Raw genomic sequence first — 17,758 nt, 5'->3', positions numbered from 1 at the left:
TTCGTCAGCACACCCTGTCCTAAGTGCAACCGCGGCCATCTTTAAATCGCTTGCATCAATGATCGTCCCCGTGTAAGAACATCGGTGCGCGGACGACCTGGCACCGAGGTTTCTCTCGCCGCCGATTTGGTTGCTGTCACGTACAGTAGAGTAGAGCACATGATGTCGTTGCTCAAGGCTCGTTGGCGCGATAAGCGGGCAATGTGTGATATCTCCGCATCTTGGAGTCGTATAGAGCTATCGGGCTAGCAGCCAAATACTTGGTTCTCTGAATCTGAGTCGAGCATCGAGCGGAGATGTCGCACCTAGGACCTTAGACTTCGAGACTCGCGACCATGATGTGCGGAGACCTGCCCGGGCAGACGAGCAGCTGAGTTGAGCGATACTGTAGGGACCCATTGATTGAGCACCTCACTTCAATAAACGGCGAAATGACAGGCTGGCACGAGTATATCGAAGGCTTTTGAGGGCGTGCGGCCACATTTACCTTTCTCTACCAACTACTACTGCTATACCACCAATTCCACAGCCGAGATTCGGAGCGGATCTACTGCCACGGTATCGAAGCAGAGAGTTCACTTCTCCCATAGGTATGAAGACCTAGCACTATATTCCTCTCCAGCACGAGATAGACGGCTCCGGCACCAGCGCTAGATTACTCCATGCAACGCCGCAGATGGCACAAACTCAGAAGCGGCAATTTTCTGCGCAGCACCGGTATAACTCCAGTTACTGAAGTACGCCTCGCCACCGGCGTCCGCACACGTATTGTTTCTACCATTCCCGCCATTGCAGGTCGCAAAAGCGCCTAGCAGGGTGCCTGTGAATGGACCTGTGCCGCCGGAAAGAATTCTTGCTGAGACGGAGCCTACAATCAGTCGCTCGTTGGCATTGTCTACCGGCCACGCTGAAAATACGTAGCTGCTGTCGTTGGCCGTATGGATCTGCAACCTGATGGCGTTGGACTTTGACCAGGAGCTAGGCAATGGTATTGTGTTGAGGCTCGACGTCAAGTTGGCAGAGTCGGCATATGTCCGCAAGACGATCTGCCTATTTTCATGCCTGCTAGAACTGTTACTGTGTCTCACGCTAAGGTCAAGATGTTGCTGTTGCGTCAGGAAAGCCGTGATGCCGGCTTCTTGGCCAGGTCTTTGTGGATTGAAATTCAGATCAACTGCGAATGTGAAGAGGCTGTGCTCTTGCTTTCTTGACACAAAGGCAATTCCCTGCAGTCCAGAGAGTTCGGGTGATTCGGACGAGCCTGTCAAGTTGGCACGCGATGGGAGGATCCTCAAGGTGTTCTCGTGTCCAGCAGGTGAGATCTGGAACGTCGAATCGGATGGCGGATATCTCCAAGTATAGAAACCCGCTGGAAGAGAACTACCGGGAGCGAAGTTCAGAGTCTCTGGCTCCCAGGTATACGGACCAATTGCCGGTAGTGCTTGAGATGGTGAAGGAAGAGGCCAGCCATGCATCACGCCTCGGACCGGATCTAGGACCGGCCAGTCACCATCCCATGAAGCAGCATACAAGACAGTCTGTTACAGTCAGCCACATTCAGCTAAGCATGCCCACATTGCGGATCTCACCTCGCGTCCCATAGGGTATATCTCCCATTCCGGCCCGGATCTCGTGGCAAGTCCTGAACCCCACCATTTTCCACTCTGGTCTTGAAATAGATCTGCATGTCCGACTGTCTGAAAATACTCGGTCGTGTTGGCATTGGACAGAATTGGATTGTTCTCATAACCCTCGTAAGGCCCAGTGATGTTCCGCGATCGCGCGATTGTCACCATGTGGTTCAGCTCTGTACCACCTTCGGCGATTAAGAGATAGTACCAATCATTCTTCTTGTAGATATGAGGACCCTCTGGAAACACGCCTCCGGTGCCATTCCAGATACTGACTCCCTCTGTGAGCTCCCCGGTCTGAGCATTGAGTTCTGCCAAACCAATGCCAGCATATGCCATGTACAGCTTGCCGTCGTCGTCCCAAAAGAGATCTGGATCAATCGAAGGAGCGTCGAATAGCACTGGCTGAGACCAGGCAGCATTGTCGAAAGGATCAGATGTCTTAAACAATGTTCCAACACTCCCATTGACGCGATTGTACAGGTAAGTGCAGATGATGTAAAACTCTCCGTCGTGGTATCTTAGCGTAGGAGCATACATCCCAGCTTGCTGGGCGAGCGTTCTTTCTCCGATACCTGGTAATTGCTCCTCTCGGTTCCATGCATGGCTCACTAGCTTCCAGTTGATCAAATCATTGCTTGCGTAGATGGGTAGACCTGGGAAGGCATCGAAGGTGCTTGTGGCGCAGAAGAATGTACCGTTTACTTGTGTGCAGGTTGGATCCGAGTTCCAGCCTGGTAATATTGGGTTGTAGAATGTCGAGTTGAGTGCTTCCGTGGAAATTGTCCATAAGCTGCTAAGCAGCAGCGCTGCGTTCGTAAATCCGTGCATCGTCGTGAACGGAGCTCTGCCCATGTGCTGAGGAACGTAAAGCAATTGTATATATTTGTGCCATAATGTCCACCCGATGTCGTGTGTTGTATCTCTTGACGTTTCGCGTTGCATGCTGTGGATACCATCCCCGCAGGAATACTCTCGGCAGATTTCCACCTGTACGATATAGCCTATATTGTGCTTCAATGGTATACAACCGAGCGAACACGAACACGAGCCAAAGGCGTGGACGAGAGGTAGTTATGTTTCAGACAGGCCTATGCGACAAAATCTCACCTCTAGCCCAGCAAGCCTGCTCAGAGACTGTAGAAAAGCTGGAGACAAACGAGGCGCATTCTCAGTTTGAGGACTGCCTTGGACGAATGGCGGAGGAAAACCCCAGTTGAGCATGGTTTGAGTGGAATTGGAAATTGAATTAAGTGTCTGACAGAAAGAAAAGTTTTGTATAGACAATTCCAATACCATTCTGAATAGTATTGTACCGTACAAAGGCTATTTTGAGCTTGTTACGCTAATCCGCAGTGGATTCCCATATGTACAATTAATCTGCCGTTTCGATCGACATAGCCGACGCTCTAAGACCTGCGCTGGGCACCTGGGAAGTTGCCGAACAGCGAGTTGTCGAAGCTGGCAAGCGGTGGGCAGCCGAGGGCAGAGATCTGAGGTCCGAGCTGTGCGTTCAAGAAGTTTTGGATCTGGCCGATTGGCTGGAGGAGAGGATCGATGGCATCGGCCAAACCAGCTTGCGAGGCTTGCAAGAAGAAGCAGGAGAGGTTGTTACTGGATCAATAGTTAGTTACGGTTTTGTGCGTATGCGTGTTGTGCTTCGCTCTTACCCTTCCAAGAGCGAGGCTCCGTTGAATGCGCCGGAAGTGAGGTCGCCGGTATCGACACCGACAAAGCTGTTCACGGTACCAGTGTTTCCACCGAACCTGATGATGCCTGGGTACATGCCGTTGTTGATGACAGTGTCGACGTTGGTATCAACAGTGTTCATTGGTTGAGAACTTGGTCGCTTGTACCAGTCTAGATGAGAGTTAATTGAAATTCGCTCGAGTTGTGAAAGTGATAGGAAAACTCACTCTCTGGAATGCGCTCATTGCCAGGGGTGTGAACGAAGGAGCCGGGCTGGCCAGTGACAGAGAAGAAGGACTTGAGGACCTCGCCGTTGAGAACACCGCCCATGTTTTCTTGCGAGCGGTTGGACATGAAGTGGACCACGAAGCTACAATGTGGTCAGCATAGGTAGCATTTGTGACAAGCGTTCAACATACTTGTGGGCATCTGGAGCAACCAGGCCGGAGAAGGGTGCGGAGAAGTAGTATCTAGAATTGCATCGTCAGTCAAGGTTTTTTCCATTTCGGCCGATCCACCTTCGGACTTACGGGTTGTTCCTGATCGAATATTCAGCGGTATAGTAAGCCTGGGAGGCCACCTTGTCGTGTGTGAGACCGCCGTCTGAAGCGGCGAGACCGTAGAGTCGGTTCCAGCGGTGCATCTCGAAAAATCCGACATTTCCGCCGTGCATGTAGGCATCACCTCTGACGATCGAGGCATCTCCCTCGTAGCGGTTGTGTGTACCAGCGATACCAGTAGGGCGTCCAAGAAGGCCGAGCGCGCCATTGAAACCGCCGCCAATCGACCATCGCCCTGTAATTGGGTCACCAGAGATGGCGATAGCAATGGCTGCCAGAACGGCGCCAAGCTCAGGCGACATGCTGTATGCTGCGTTCAAACCATCGACGGTTTGTTGAATTGTGGCTAGGCCGTTTCTCTGGTGAAAAGCATTAGTAACTTCACGCCTTAATCAGCTGAACTGTATAAACCGACTGGAAGGTAGGCATGGTTCGCAGCTGCGTTTACTGTTGTAACTCGTCAGTTCTTGCTACGTCAGCAGAGATGGAAGGCGCTACTGACAGCCAGGACATTGTCCACGGAGATCATTGCGACCTGGGGCACGGAACTGAAATCTCATTAGCTGTGTTATTGAACTCTGTCAGATGTCATCCATACCTCATGACCGCTGGCCTGGGAAACCGGAACAAGTTGGTCTTGAGCATCGAAGACTGTACACTTGCCATGCGACCCGCAGTTATCACGGTCGGTGGTGAACAGTGGCGCAGGCACTTCAGGGAAATCGTTCTGTCGCTTCTCAAGGGCCAGTGCCTCCATGACGGCGGGGTAGGCCGAAGCCAGCGGCAGCACAGCCGTCAACAGTTGGAGTGTGGACTTCATCTTGAAAGATCAGCAGTATTGCAATGCTTGAACTGTGGTGAAAAAAGATCGACAGTCGCGACATGCGAGCTCATACATATAGTCGCCTTGCGGCAAATAGACATCATCATACTGCTTGTATACCGTTCGGTTCTTTTCTGCGTTTGCCGCTCGCATTCGCAGCCTTTGCCATGGTAAGTGTATTGATGTGCGTCCGCACTTGATACTAATAGAGGGTCAGCATTTCCCAGTGGGCTTTCATTGGCTGGAGGGTGAAGATCTGCAGGTGATCGGCTCAAAGAGGCGTCCGCCAGAGCGCGACTTGGCTACAAAGCAAGAGGGGCTCAAGCCAACTACGCCGCACATGAAGCATCGAGGCTGCGGTAACGTCCCAGAACGGAGAAAGCGTCTAAACTTGCGCAAGTGGCGCGCGCACTCCGCAGATCTTCAGGCGCCTCACGGTGGTTAACGCAACGTCTACGCAGTCTTGTTGCGGAGAAACAGAATGGCGATCTGTGCCCACCGCGTGTGAATCGCATGCTTCATCGTAGTGCTTGGTGCTGCAGGATCGCTTGACGTATCGTCGGGTCTATGAAGTCTATGAAGTCTGTGGCTGTTCACTTTGGCCTCCATCAGCAAGCAGAAGATATGATGAGGAGGCTGTCGAAGTCCCGGCAAATGCAGTGTACTACGACTGGTAGCCTCGATGATTTGGTGTTTTGCCGCGCACGAATCTGCCATGGATGTTGCCGGTGTGAAGTGGCTGCATCAAGATACCTATGTTGCAGCCCTCGGGGACTAGAGGATGATTTAGCTCGATGACATACTATGCAATCGACCAAACATCGGACCGCGCACTGATAGTGGCTTTTGTATGTCTGGTCTGGCGGTCCAGAGCCCTTGAAGTTGTGAACACTATTTGCCGCGGTCGCCCAGAAGTGACATTCTTCAGGGTCTGGGTCTGCTCGATTGTGAGAGTGCGCTTGAAGAGGAGATGGTGCCGCGAATTATTTGGATTCCAGCAGTTTGCCTCGATGTGCGGAAGCGCGTCGATGCTGCCTCGGTCTTTGCCGCAATGGTGCTGCGTCAGATTGAACATGTTCGGAGGCAGCAAGGCATCAAAGTGGTTCAAACACGGCATGCCTTCGGGTCGGGCCGCTGTTTCGCTTCACCTTCTGTTCACTGCAGGTGTGGTAGGCGACATCAACACAACATCGACCATGAACAACACCATCCAGTATGCTCTCCTTCCGCTTTCACGACTTGCGGCCATTCCAGGGTAAAGCAGCAGCCATCAAACGTCCCCGCGAAGTGACCGAGTTCTCTTTCGATGATCAACATGTTTGCTTTCCTTTAGATGGCAGAAGCTTGCGCTACTACTACCCTCCATTTTTCGACGTCCCATACGTGCCTGAACAGCGTCGCATAGATCTTTCGAAAGGCTTTGATACGTTCCAGAAGTACAATGACGCCACGGATCTACATCTCAACCCACTACTCGACACGATTCGGCTCCATGAGCAGCAAAACAATACGAAATTAGACGCAGACTTCCTCACATGGCGAGGCATGATGACCAAAGTAGGCCAGCTCTTTCCGACGCATTGGCTGGATTATATGTGAGTTCTCGAAGTTAACAATCTCCACCAGATATTGGCTGCGCCTTTCGACGGCTTCGGTGAATTCGAGATGAACGCGACATATTTTCAGGTAAGTCCTCGACACCAAAGGTCTGAACCATTCGTTGATAAGGTTGCGCCACCAGGGAACCGTGTACATCGAGGAGAATCAGTCAGCAAAAGCAGCCCAGCAGCGAGTCGAGGGCAATCAACAAAGACAGCGACAAGGACGTTTTGATCCGGATCAAATGGCGTTTTGGGGTACGTGACGCAGCGATTGTGACGAATGCACTAATACTGGACGCCAGGATACAAGTTTGAGACACTCGCCACGTTGCCGCGACCACTTGCCGAATGCTCTCGTGATGAGGTCGAAAATCGTGAAGATGAGATCGTCAACAATCATGCCCAATACTGCTCCGTGGTACGAACAGGCATCGGCAATCACAGTATCATCATTGGAGGTGAAGTGGATGCTGTGGAAGGCAGCAAGCCCGACGACACAGCTGATCCAATTCCCTATGTTGAGCTGAAAACAAGCGAGAGTTTCAACCGTGGCGACCAGAAAGCTGCAACCAAGTTTGAACGCAAGATGTGCCGTTTCTGGGCACAGTCTTTTCTTCTTGGCGTTCCAAAGATCATTATCGGCTTTCGAAGTGCGAATGGACATCTGGAGCGCCTCGAAGAGTGGAAGACGCTTGAGATTCCGAATTTCGTGAAGCGACAGGGGTTCCAGACTTGGGACGGCAACACATGCATCAACTTCGCAGCTGCCTTCCTTGATTTCCTCAAGTCAAACATCAACAACGAAGGGACATGGACGATTGAGCGACGCAAAGGCGTCAAAGAAATCACGCTGCATAAGATCAGTGAGGAATATTCTATGGACATCGTCCTGCAGTCGTTCCGCGAGCACCGGGCTCAATTGGACAGAGAGCAAGCGCGCGCAGGTCAGCAGGGCTCAGATTGATTCCCAACACCAGAGCTCAATGTAACAGCAGCAGAAGCTCTTGGATGGTTCGTTCCTGCAGATGCTCCACTATGCTCAGGATGGCATCTGCCCGCGCCTCCCCGAAGACTGGCCGCACCAAAGAAATGAACTTCTCATCCACATTTGCCTTACGAAACGGATGCTGTTCTTCTCCGAGTGGATACTGTTGTTCCATGTCCTCGACACCACCGTGGCTCCATTGCACTCGTATCCTACCAGAGAACCCAGTCATACTGTGGTCACCGGTTACAGTAGTTCTACTGCAGAGCGCGTTGACTTCAGGATCACCGATATTGTCGTAGGCTTTCATGCCCGTGGCAGAACCATGCAACAGCGCGTGTGCGACTTGAAAGAAGACCGAAAATTGCGCATCAATGTTGTTGCTCGGATGTATCTTGTTCGGTGTTGGATCTCCAATCAACAGAATGTTCGTTGGTGGCATCTGTAATTGTATGGCGGTAATATCCGGGAGCTTGCAGGTGTGTGTGCTATGCAACTTGCCGGCCATCTCGATGAAGGTATGTGTCATACGACAGGCAGGATACGGCTTCAGACTGGATTGTAACCACACCCAGATCTTTCCGAGCCCTGCAGTCAGGCGTTGCAGATCTTGATCGGACTTAGGACTGTAAGCTTGCAGAAACCCGTACTTCCCTTCGATGCTTCGGCTTGCGCCAACAACGCCTGCTTCTGCCAGAGCAACGCAGATGAAGGCATCGTGTGCAGCAAACCCGGGATGAAGACGCTTATTCCACGATCCGTTATCCAAGTACTGCATGGACCCCGCAGCTTTACTGGCAGCAAGACCAAAAGCAGACTCGACCAGATCTGATGAGAGACGTTTCAGGACCGCAATGGCTGCCACTGCCCCGAAAATGCCAGCGGTTCCTGTGTTGTGAAATCTATGACTCGTCAGTGCCCGTGGGCTCTCCATACAGCTCAAAGTCTCACCCGCGATGATAGGACTCCGTCCCAAGCTCACGACCCAAACGACAAGTCACTTCGTAGCCCACTGCGATCGCCAACATGCCCTCCTCAATCGACGTCGATTCTCCGAGAACTTCAGCTTGTGTCATTACTGCTGAGATTGTGGTAACGCCTGCGTGCAACGACTGTCGATTCCTCCAGATGAGCATCACGCCAGACTCCAACATCGCACTTTACTTACGCCTTCAGCATAAGTGTCGTCAAAGTCCAGCGAATGTGCAAAGGCTGAGTTCAGCAACGCTGCATATTGCGGAAGCATCTTCTCGGTCCTGCCGATAACAGTGCAGCTTCCATTTGCTGCAGTGCCTTGCAAACCGGCAACGGCATTGAATATCGGAGTTGACGAGTCCGCGCTGGCATAGCCACCTATCGCGACACCAATGTAGTCTGTCAAGACTTCTTTGATTTTCGCCCGGAGCTTATCGTCCAGCTGCTCCACTGAAGCAGACGCGACAAAGGCAGCCAGAATCTTTGTGACTGGCAACACTGACGCTCCGTTCGACGCGTCCATAATTGTGTTCGCAGAATCGATGTCTACTATGCCATTTGAAAAGCCAGTATGGTTCGAAGACTGCTTGAGGGCTCCGATAACGGTCTCAGCCCCGCACTCCCCGCAAACCCACATGTCAACTGTGTGCGAAGGCCACTCCTTGAACACAAATGCTGTAACATGCACAAACATTTGACGAAAGAGACGAGGTCAGGTCGTTGGTGCCATCTCGTATGTTTGCAAATTTGTTCGAAGGAATCAGTGAAGTGAACTTGTGGCTTCAAATGCGGCTTGCCCAGCGTCTTAGTTCCTGCTTCTTCTGGTGAGCGCTCCGAAGGAGTGGCTTTGCCATGCCATCGAAAGCTCTCCGCCACACCGGCTTGTCACTCTTTTCTCAAGCCTCTGAAAACGAACAAGCAGCCAAGTATGCGTAAGCAGAGCCGATCGGACATTGGAACACGTGTAGGCGCGTAGTCACATGCACAGAACACTACCGCGCTCAGCCGAAGCACAAACGTTCAACACAGTGCGCTGCTCTGCTCGAGCAAACATGCAGGAATTCGTCTCGAGGTATACGCGTATAAACGAGCAACGCGTTGTTTCCAAACTCTGGCAAGGCGCTGATAATTTTACACGGGAGAGATAGAACGTGGTCTCAGTGAAGCCTTCCCATGCTCTTGGTTGTTTTCTGCATGCCATTCCATGACTATAGCCGCGTAGCAACGCCCAGGACAGTTGAAAGTGGTGCCAGTCAACGGCTGCAAATAAAACAGTAGCACTCAATGTCGCATACAATTGCACGACTGCTTTGGAATTATTCTGCTCGCTCCCACAGACTCTACTCGCGTCCGCGGCGATGGCTTCGAGCAATGTCGCCACTGTCAGCCACAAAATTGAGCACCGACGCCTGTCATCTGCATACAGCAGGTCGTCGCGTGCAATATCTTCTGCTGAAGTCAAAAGAGCCTTGCCTCGGCGACCGTCTCAGCCACATGGAGTCAGTGCTCTCTGACGAGCTTGCCACTAGTGGGTGAAACAGCTTCCAGAATCCAGACCATTGACAAGCTCGAGCCAACCGCGGGAGTAATCATTTGGCGTAACCAAGAAAGACTTCTTTCATTTGAGCTTGTAAAAGATTGCGTGCCAATCGATGCGCCACTCCGTATTCTTGGCCGTATCGAACTACACAGATATCCTCGACGAATGTCCTGTCAGGACGTTCACGGTGTGTGCAGGTCACCAGGTCTGGTACGAAACGCCACCTGTACTGTGGCCCCGTACTTCTGGGGCAATCTGCAGATCTGATTGAGATCCTGCAAAGTGATATGTCTGTCAGCCGCTCAGCGTGTCGTATCATTGCCTGACAAAGCGAACAAGGCGAGTGCCGTATCACGAGATCCCGAGCATGCCAAACCGGAAATGGGAGGAGACAAGGTCGTCAAGAATTGCCAAGTGCCCAGTGGACTTGGCGAGATCAATCCGAAGCAGCACCACAACCCAAGCGGTTGGCACTGGAATGCGCAGGGATTGTTATCTTCAGCGCTGACTATGAGGCTGACGATCACAAAGATTGCGTGGAGCAAGAGAAGTGCTACAGTAATTATGTTCTATAGGTGCTGGGATTGGCGAAGTTGAACAACTTGAAACATTTCCATGTCAAGCGTAGGGCGTAGGGCGTCAATAAGCCACCGACAGTGATAGATTGGCAGGTTCGAACCGCAGTCAAATCGAATAGCCATGTTCGTGAGACAATCGTTTTGGAACTTCTGACTGGATTCATGTATGGGTATCAAGCAGAACATCATCCAGCTCATTATCAAACACTACCTCTCCACTATTACATGACCACTTCTAGACGAACTTGTCGAGGATTCTTCTCCATGCTGGCCATGCAGCACGCTTCTCCTTGAGAGCCTGGAATGCCTCATAGTTGATCTCACGACGGCCAGAGTCGACATCGATCTCTGCGAGGCTCAACCAGCTCTTGCGCTTCCATAGGTAGCCACCAATGTAAAAGACAAGGACGACGAATACGGCGAGGTAGTTGAGGAAGAAAGGCTCGACGCTAGCGTCAGCGATGGATGCGGCGATGGCGACGTAGAGCTAGAGACTTGTCAGCTGGGAATATATGAAACGTCAACACTGGAGACTTACGGTAGCGGCCAAGACGATGACAACGAGGATCACGCCGACCCATGATCCAGCGACTCCGAAAGCAGCCTGGAACGGCAGCTCATCGAGAGTGTGGCCGTGGTACTTCCAGGCTGCTCGGAATCGGATGTGCGCAAGACAGATGCTTCCCCATGTGAACAGAGCGGCAAGACCAGACAAGGACAAGAGCCAGTTGAAGACGGTAACACCGCTGCTTGCAAGAGAGATGTAGGCGATACCACCGAAAGCGATGATGCAGATGGTAGCTGGGAGCGGACGACCGGCGCGATCAACGTAGGCAAAGAACTTAGGCGCGTAGCCCTGCTCTGCGAGGGCAGTGAGGGTACGGGAACCACCGTAGACACCGGAGAGACCGATCGACAGGACTGACAACATGATGACCACGTTGACGAAAGTTCCGAACGCTGGAATACCTGCGTTGATAGCGACCAGGACGAAAGGCGAGGCGGAAACATCGATCAGTCCACCAGCGCCGAGGAGACGTGGGTCGTCGTATGGAACCAAGAGACCGACGAAGAACAAGCCCAGAATGTAGAAGAGGGTAATACGCCAGAAGACTTGCTTGATGGCGCTAGGCAGAGCCTTTTGTGGGTTCTCGGACTCAGCTGCAGCCAGACCAACAAGTTCGGTACCAGAGAAGGAGAAAGCAGCAGTGACGAAGACACTGCAGAACCCTCTGAACCCGTTGTTGAAGGCACCTGGGTTGTACCATAGCCTGGCGCCCCAGTACTCGCTGTACATGCCATTGCTTGGGCCACCTCCGCAGGCGAAGATGACACCCATGATCATGAAGACGACAACGGTTGTGAGCTTCAGCAATGAGACCCAGAATTCCTCTTCAGCATATCCCAGGACACCGAAAACCGAAATGATGATTATGAATGCCCAGAAGACAGTGATCCAGATGGCGTTGTTGACTTCAAGACCGAAGAAAGCCACAGTGAGACCAGCAACGACCAATTCTAGCGGTAAAACGATGGCCCATTGGAGAACGTAGTTCCAGCCCATGGCAAATCCCCAGGAAGGATCGATGAAGCGGACCGAGAAAGTGTAGAAACCACCAGAGATAGGGTAGATATAGGCGAGTTCTCCAAGAGCGTGGACCACGTTGAAGATCATCTATTGCAGTCTCGTTAGAATCCTGCTACACCGCAAACGCAACATGCTGTACGTACAATACCGATGAGACCGAAGCAGATGAGGAGGGACGCTGGACCACCACGATTCAGGGCGCTACCAGATCCGACGAAGAGACCAGCACCAATGGAGCCACCAATGGCAATCATGTTCAGGTGGCGAGCCTTCATGGTCTTGTTAAGCTGATTGTGCTTGTCTGCAGCATTTCGGCGCTTGAAAGACTCAGCAGTCAGACCCAAACGAGTCATCAGGCGAGGCTCTCTGTAGTCGGCGAAGACCTCGCCGTCCTGGCTTGAGCCGGAGGTCTTGATCTCAGGCGCATGGCCCTTTTCGACCTCCATTCGGAGTGGGTCCGGCATGGCGGTAGTATTCATTACGGGCAAGAACGCTGAATTGGACAAAGGCGCGGCGCACGCGACAGCGATGGGGGAAGAAAGGCGCGCTGCGACAGGACGCGATGGCGATACTTATACCGCGCTTTGTCGAGCTCTCCGCGCGCGAACCACACGCATGCGGTTTGCTCTAGTGCAGCTAACCACGAGCTCGCCAGGGTCTGGCTCGTGGCCAAGTGATAGAGTTCAAGTTGCCAAGTATCGGCGCTGGCTGGGCAAACTCTCAGGTCCTCCTCCCATGGGCGCGGCGAACCAATGTTGCGGCTTCTCGCCTTTGTCTTGACTTGTACAGCTTATCTCCTGCCGGTTCGGGCGTACACTTTTGGTTGGAAGTCCGCGCCGTTCAGTCGAAGGATCGTGTCGTCGCGGTGTCTGCGGGAATTTGGACTTCGCATATGCGTGGAAGGCCTTCTAGTGGCATTGCTGCTCGGCCTTGGTCTTCTGGCGTCGCATTTGCCCGCCGACAGCCGAGTGCAACGTCAAGCCATTGTCATGTGCAGGAGAAGTGATTGTGTAGGAGGGCGTTGTGATTTCTAAGGGGCGCATTGTTTGTGGGCAGTATGGGGCGTGTTACCTAATAGCACGCGGAGGTGGATGTGAAGATATTGCGGAGACTGGAGAAGAAGCTGGAGAGATGGGCGATCGCAGCCGAGGAACACTTGGTGCTGCGTGTCTGATGCTTTCCATCTGCTAAGATCGTCTGCTGAGACCGCTGCTCGTTCTGCACGCAGTCGGTGGTAGCGTGTACACCTGCGGTCTTAGCCATGTCTTCTCGCTAACGCTTCTCACCTATCACGTCCGCTCGCTCAGCGGGAGGCCTGCATGCCGCAGATCTCGCATGCTCACGTGTCCACTGCACTTCACCATTGTAGCCAGTCCAACTCTGACCTGCGTGCGGCACCCTCCGCGCGTGAGTTTCGAAGCCAGTTGGACAGTCGGCAAGTCGAGCAGGTTGAGTCGCTTGGCAGGAAACAGGATGATCAGATACGTATCGGCATCGGCGAAGCGTGTTTGTCGTTCGGCAGTGCGGTATTTGGCGGATTGGTGTTCGTGAAGTGGTGGCCGTGACGAGGTGAGGTCGGGATGCCTGCCTGCGATCAAGTGGAAGGTACTGCACAGACGGCCAGACGGCCTGGGAAGGAGGCAGCTTTGACCAACGATCATGAAACACAGTCTCTTGCAAAGTCAATCTTTCGTACCGAAAGCGACAGTATCTTCCAACTACAGGCTAGGAACAGCTGGAATGGGTGCTGCTACGGGAACAACCATGCACACGCCTCCCAGAACATGTTATTGATGCACCAGGGACGAGACGGCATGCAGTAACATGCTCAAATTGTAGGAGAGGGATAAAGCGGTACAGAGACCAGCATACACGCCGGAGACGTGACAGGTCGCATTGTGCCGGAGGAGATTTGTGCCAGGCTTGTCCAATACAATATGTATTTTGAGCGAAAATTGTCAAGATAGTAGGTCTTCCGAGTGTGGTCGAATTGGTGAAAGCTTTCGCAGTTGGGGCGTGTAGGTTCGCATAGGCAGCGGCACCAGCGGACAGCGAGAGAGAACCTTCAGCGACTTCGCATAACTTACATATATACATAGCATCTGCCGCTGTACGCAGCAATGTGTGCAAACATTCTCGCTGTGCCACCTCCTAGGCCGGAGCTGGTAAGTCGTGACACTATCAAAACAGGAAAGTCTTCTCAGCAATATCTGCAAACGCTTCCCACCAGGTGGCTTCCAAATTCCGCTTCTTCCACGTCGTCTTCAAAAACTGCTCCATTAAAGGTAGACAACCAAATGCCAGGTACGAGATTGTTGGGGACAAGGCACGACAGATCATCTCTTGTTCAGCTGGTAGCAGACAATGTATTCCGATGATGACTAGCGGCAACACGATGCAATGTTGCAGCATGCCCGAGAACAAGTTTTGGCTGAGCATCACCGCGGCCTTCTTCGTGTACTGCTGCACGGCCGGATCATCGACTGGTTTCAACCTGATCGCCCGTTCGTAGAATATGCGTGCCGAGATATCCCAAAGGGTGACAAAAGCAGTCCACTCATCCATCTCTGCGGTGTCGCCATCCCGAGCATCTTCTCGTCGTGCAAAGTGAGCACGAAGCGGCGCACTCAGCATCATTTCGAAGTAGGAAAATCGTTTGCGCACAACGTCCAAGCCATACGTCTTGATACTGTCGTGGACTATACTGGCAAGTGCTGCAACCCTGCTCAGGTTCTCAGCAGCCCGGATGATGGCATTGTTCGGAGTGAGTCGTCCCCACCAGGCTTCCGTATTGGCGAATTTTCGGTAAATGCTTGGGTCGAAATGTGGTCTGCGGCCACTGAGGATAGCATGCACAAGGTCCAGAGTAGCAAATACAGAAAGCAAATGTGATCTGATGCCACCCTCCGCAATCATCTCTGGAACAATGTTCTCCCAGCGGTCCAGAATAGCAAAGCCGCCTTTCAAGTGCAGTGTCGATGCACTCGTCTCTTCTGTAGGCTCGATCATCCCATCCAGTAAGCAGAAAAGGACATTTGTCGAGAAGAGGTCTTTGGCAGCAGCATCTTCACATGAGCTTGACGCTAGCTGTTTGCGGAAGGTTGCGATGGCACTCTGGCGCGTGCGGTTCCTCGTCGTCACGGATCCGTGCTTCGACTGCATGTCGAAATGTGCTCGCGCCATCGCCAGCATGGCTTCGTGGAGGGCATCATTCTGGAGCAGGATATTGTGATCCAGTGAAAGGACGAAGTCTCCCATGCAGTAGCGAGGCAGCACTACGTTAGTGAAGTAAGGCACGAGCGAGGCCCGGTCCACTGGTGAGGCCAGAGCCGCAGGCAACACGGCAGTGGTGGAGAGGTCAGATCGGCGGCGCTGGATGACTGGGGATTTGGAGGACCTGTCAGAAGCTGTGGAAGCTCCAGAAGTAGAATGACGGTCGTCCTCGTCAGGGCCCACAGTCTGCAGCTTTGCAGAGCCAAGATCATCAGGTCGCGACGCAGACGGCGGTGCGTGACGCCCACGTAGAGCCATTCCGCCCACCCATTTAAACGGCATGCCGCCATACGAACATTCTCGCTCGTCTCGCTGGCACCTCCCACACGCCGGCTTAGCCAGGTCGCACTTCACGCGGCGGCTTTTGCAATGCCAGCATGATCCTTCGACGACGCGAGCGCGCCGAGCTGTCGTGGGCATATTGCTGAGGAGGAGTCGTGATCGGTGTCTTCCACTTCCCACGCGACGGCATTGCGATACGGCTTATCTTCGTTCACTGCCATTGAGAGCGTTTGCGGGCAAGCATAGAATGGAAGGGATTCGACGTCTGCATGATGCCTCTGGATCCTGGCCCTGGCAAAAAGTAAAAGGAAGTTTGCTCGGTTTTCGGGTGGAAGTTCAACCGCTTCCGCTGCCCTTGTGTCTTGGAATTCTTGGTCGTGTTGTTGCACTCGTCCTTGCCATGCTCGCGCAGATGACGCTCCGTCTCTGCCGACGGACAGTGGTATGTTCGCATGTGAGTGCAGACGACATGCGCTGCAACAGTTGACGCGAGAGACCCTTCTTCGCCTTCATGAGTCAAGATGCTGTGTAACGACTGCCACCTGGGCATTCTTGGCCGCCATGGTCAGCAACGTCCAAGACGCTTCCTTCCATCTGGCATGTCGAGGGCCTATCTTCGGTACGTAGAGGCACAACTAATCCTGCGTTGCTTGGTAATCGCCAGAGAAGGATGAAAGTGGTTTGCAATGCGAGCTCGAAAAGACTGAGAATGCTGACAGATGGCTCCTGTTCGTGGTAGTGATCTTCTCAAGATCGAAGGCCAAGACCCCGATGACATACTTCACCTCTGTCGTGCTCCATAGGCGAGTTCGTTGAGGACCTCGTGCAAGTCGACTGAAGGATGTTGAAGTACATAAGAAGCAGCAGAGGACTTCATCCGGCACCTCCTGTCATTGATACACTAGATTTTAGCACCAAACGCCACAAGTCAAGAAGTTCCACACATCACAATGACCATCCTCATCACTGGCTCTAATGGCAAGACTGCAAGCGAGTTGACTTCCATGTTGACGCCAAAGTATCCAGTTCTCATCGCCACACGTTCGCCACATAAAGCAACAAATCATCCAAGTGTACGATTCGACTGGACAGACAACACCACATACAACAATCCATTCGAGCACGAGCAGGCCAAGAACTCACCCATATCCGCCGTGTACCTTGTGGGTCTCGAAAGCGACAATTGCGGCGACCTCGTTATTTCCTTTGTCCGTCTGGCAGTTTCCCAAGGCGTTCGCCGCTTCGTACTCCTCTCCTCAGCCGAGATCGAAGAAGGCGGTCCACTATTCGGACAAGCTCATGCGGAACTACACAAACTCGGCGATAAGGGAAAGCTCGAATGGGCTGTTCTTCGCCCACATTTCTTCATGGAGAACTTCGTCGAGCGAGGCTATGGCGGATATCATTGGCAGACTATAATGGAGCAAAGCAAAATATACAGTGCTGCTGGGAAAGGCAAGAAACCGTACATCAGTGCAAGAGATATCGCCGCCACGGCTTATAGAGCACTGGTCGATGAGAAGCCACATAATGACGATCTATACATCACCGGACCAGAGAGTCTCACATATGACGATGTAAGTGCTGCTTCCAAATTTAGCAAAACGAAAACGTACTGATTCGATAAGATCGCTGCCATGTTCAGCGAAGTCCTCGGAAGAAAGATCGAACATGTGAGCCTCACTGGCCATGAACTAGCCCAGACTTTAGTCAAAGTTGGCGGCGTGCCCGAGGACTTTGCCGCAATGCTGGGCGAAATCGATGAGAAGGTTGCAAAAGGTCATCATTGGGAGACGACCGACGTGGTAGAGAAGGTGACCGGCCGACCACCTCGGACATTCAAGGACTTCGTGATCGAGAACAAAAGTGTATTCGCAAAATCAGCTTGAGGACAACGGCAAAATGGATACAGTAAGGGGCCAAAAGCCGTCGAGTAAAAGATGGAAAATGGTCAACCACTACAACAAAAAGTGATCTGACAAAAGTTGAGAAGGTCAATACCAGAATCGAACTGGTATCTCCGGAAGGAACTGAAGCATCAGAATCCGACGTGATGACCATTACACTAATCGACCCTGTTCAGAAGTAAGAGAAGAAGAATCTTGTGACAATATGAGCTTTTGTGTGGGTCTTCTGGCCGAGGTTTTGCCGCTACTACTTTGACCTCACTCACAGGGCAGTAGTGATGTTTGACCCTCCCGACCGAGAAGAGTACTGCACAGCAGGCGTCGCT

At 52.5% G+C, this 17,758-nt stretch overlaps 7 protein-coding genes across 7 annotated transcripts; 2 read left to right on the top strand and 5 right to left on the bottom strand.

Annotated features, from left to right (window-relative positions):
* Positions 1-650: 650 nt before the first annotated feature.
* On the bottom strand, positions 651-2,486 carry CKM354_000919700 (uncharacterized protein; the record flags this gene model as incomplete). Its single annotated transcript, XM_044804609.1, has 2 exons — positions 651-1,538; positions 1,590-2,486. The coding sequence occupies 2 exons, from the start codon at positions 2,484-2,486 to the stop codon at positions 651-653; spliced, it is 1,785 nt and encodes a 594-aa protein (XP_044660544.1).
* Positions 2,487-3,040: 554 nt separating this feature from the next.
* CKM354_000919600 (uncharacterized protein) lies at positions 3,041-4,700 on the bottom strand (the record flags this gene model as incomplete). Its single annotated transcript, XM_044804608.1, has 8 exons — positions 3,041-3,245; positions 3,302-3,491; positions 3,548-3,690; positions 3,740-3,790; positions 3,851-4,239; positions 4,296-4,327; positions 4,383-4,428; positions 4,479-4,700. The coding sequence occupies 8 exons, from the start codon at positions 4,698-4,700 to the stop codon at positions 3,041-3,043; spliced, it is 1,278 nt and encodes a 425-aa protein (XP_044660543.1).
* A 1,218-nt stretch (positions 4,701-5,918) lies between these two features.
* Positions 5,919-7,268, top strand: CKM354_000919500 (decapping nuclease; the record flags this gene model as incomplete). Its single annotated transcript, XM_044804607.1, has 4 exons — positions 5,919-6,260; positions 6,330-6,389; positions 6,445-6,559; positions 6,607-7,268. 4 exons carry the CDS (start codon positions 5,919-5,921, stop codon positions 7,266-7,268), a joined length of 1,179 nt encoding a protein of 392 aa, XP_044660542.1.
* A 16-nt stretch (positions 7,269-7,284) lies between these two features.
* On the bottom strand, positions 7,285-8,787 carry CKM354_000919400 (uncharacterized protein; the record flags this gene model as incomplete). The annotated part of the gene is made up of 3 exons (XM_044804606.1): positions 7,285-8,191; positions 8,241-8,401; positions 8,458-8,787. The coding sequence occupies 3 exons, from the start codon at positions 8,785-8,787 to the stop codon at positions 7,285-7,287; spliced, it is 1,398 nt and encodes a 465-aa protein (XP_044660541.1).
* Positions 8,788-10,617: 1,830 nt separating this feature from the next.
* CKM354_000919300 (uncharacterized protein) lies at positions 10,618-12,449 on the bottom strand (the record flags this gene model as incomplete). Its single annotated transcript, XM_044804605.1, has 3 exons — positions 10,618-10,869; positions 10,921-12,057; positions 12,114-12,449. 3 exons carry the CDS (start codon positions 12,447-12,449, stop codon positions 10,618-10,620), a joined length of 1,725 nt encoding a protein of 574 aa, XP_044660540.1.
* A 1,702-nt stretch (positions 12,450-14,151) lies between these two features.
* CKM354_000919200 (uncharacterized protein) lies at positions 14,152-15,663 on the bottom strand (the record flags this gene model as incomplete). Its single annotated transcript, XM_044804604.1, has 1 exon — positions 14,152-15,663. The coding sequence occupies one exon, from the start codon at positions 15,661-15,663 to the stop codon at positions 14,152-14,154; it is 1,512 nt and encodes a 503-aa protein (XP_044660539.1).
* An 812-nt stretch (positions 15,664-16,475) lies between these two features.
* Positions 16,476-17,414, top strand: CKM354_000919100 (uncharacterized protein; the record flags this gene model as incomplete). Its single annotated transcript, XM_044804603.1, has 2 exons — positions 16,476-17,102; positions 17,154-17,414. The coding sequence occupies 2 exons, from the start codon at positions 16,476-16,478 to the stop codon at positions 17,412-17,414; spliced, it is 888 nt and encodes a 295-aa protein (XP_044660538.1).
* Positions 17,415-17,758: the final 344 nt, after the last annotated feature.

Source organism: Cercospora kikuchii (assembly GCF_019650295.1).
Source record: "Cercospora kikuchii DNA, contig_00006, whole genome shotgun sequence".
NCBI classification, from domain to species: Eukaryota; Fungi; Ascomycota; class Dothideomycetes; order Mycosphaerellales; family Mycosphaerellaceae; genus Cercospora; species Cercospora kikuchii.
The sequence above is the reverse complement of the archived record's forward strand: the minus strand, read 5'-3'. Positions and strand labels throughout refer to the sequence as shown.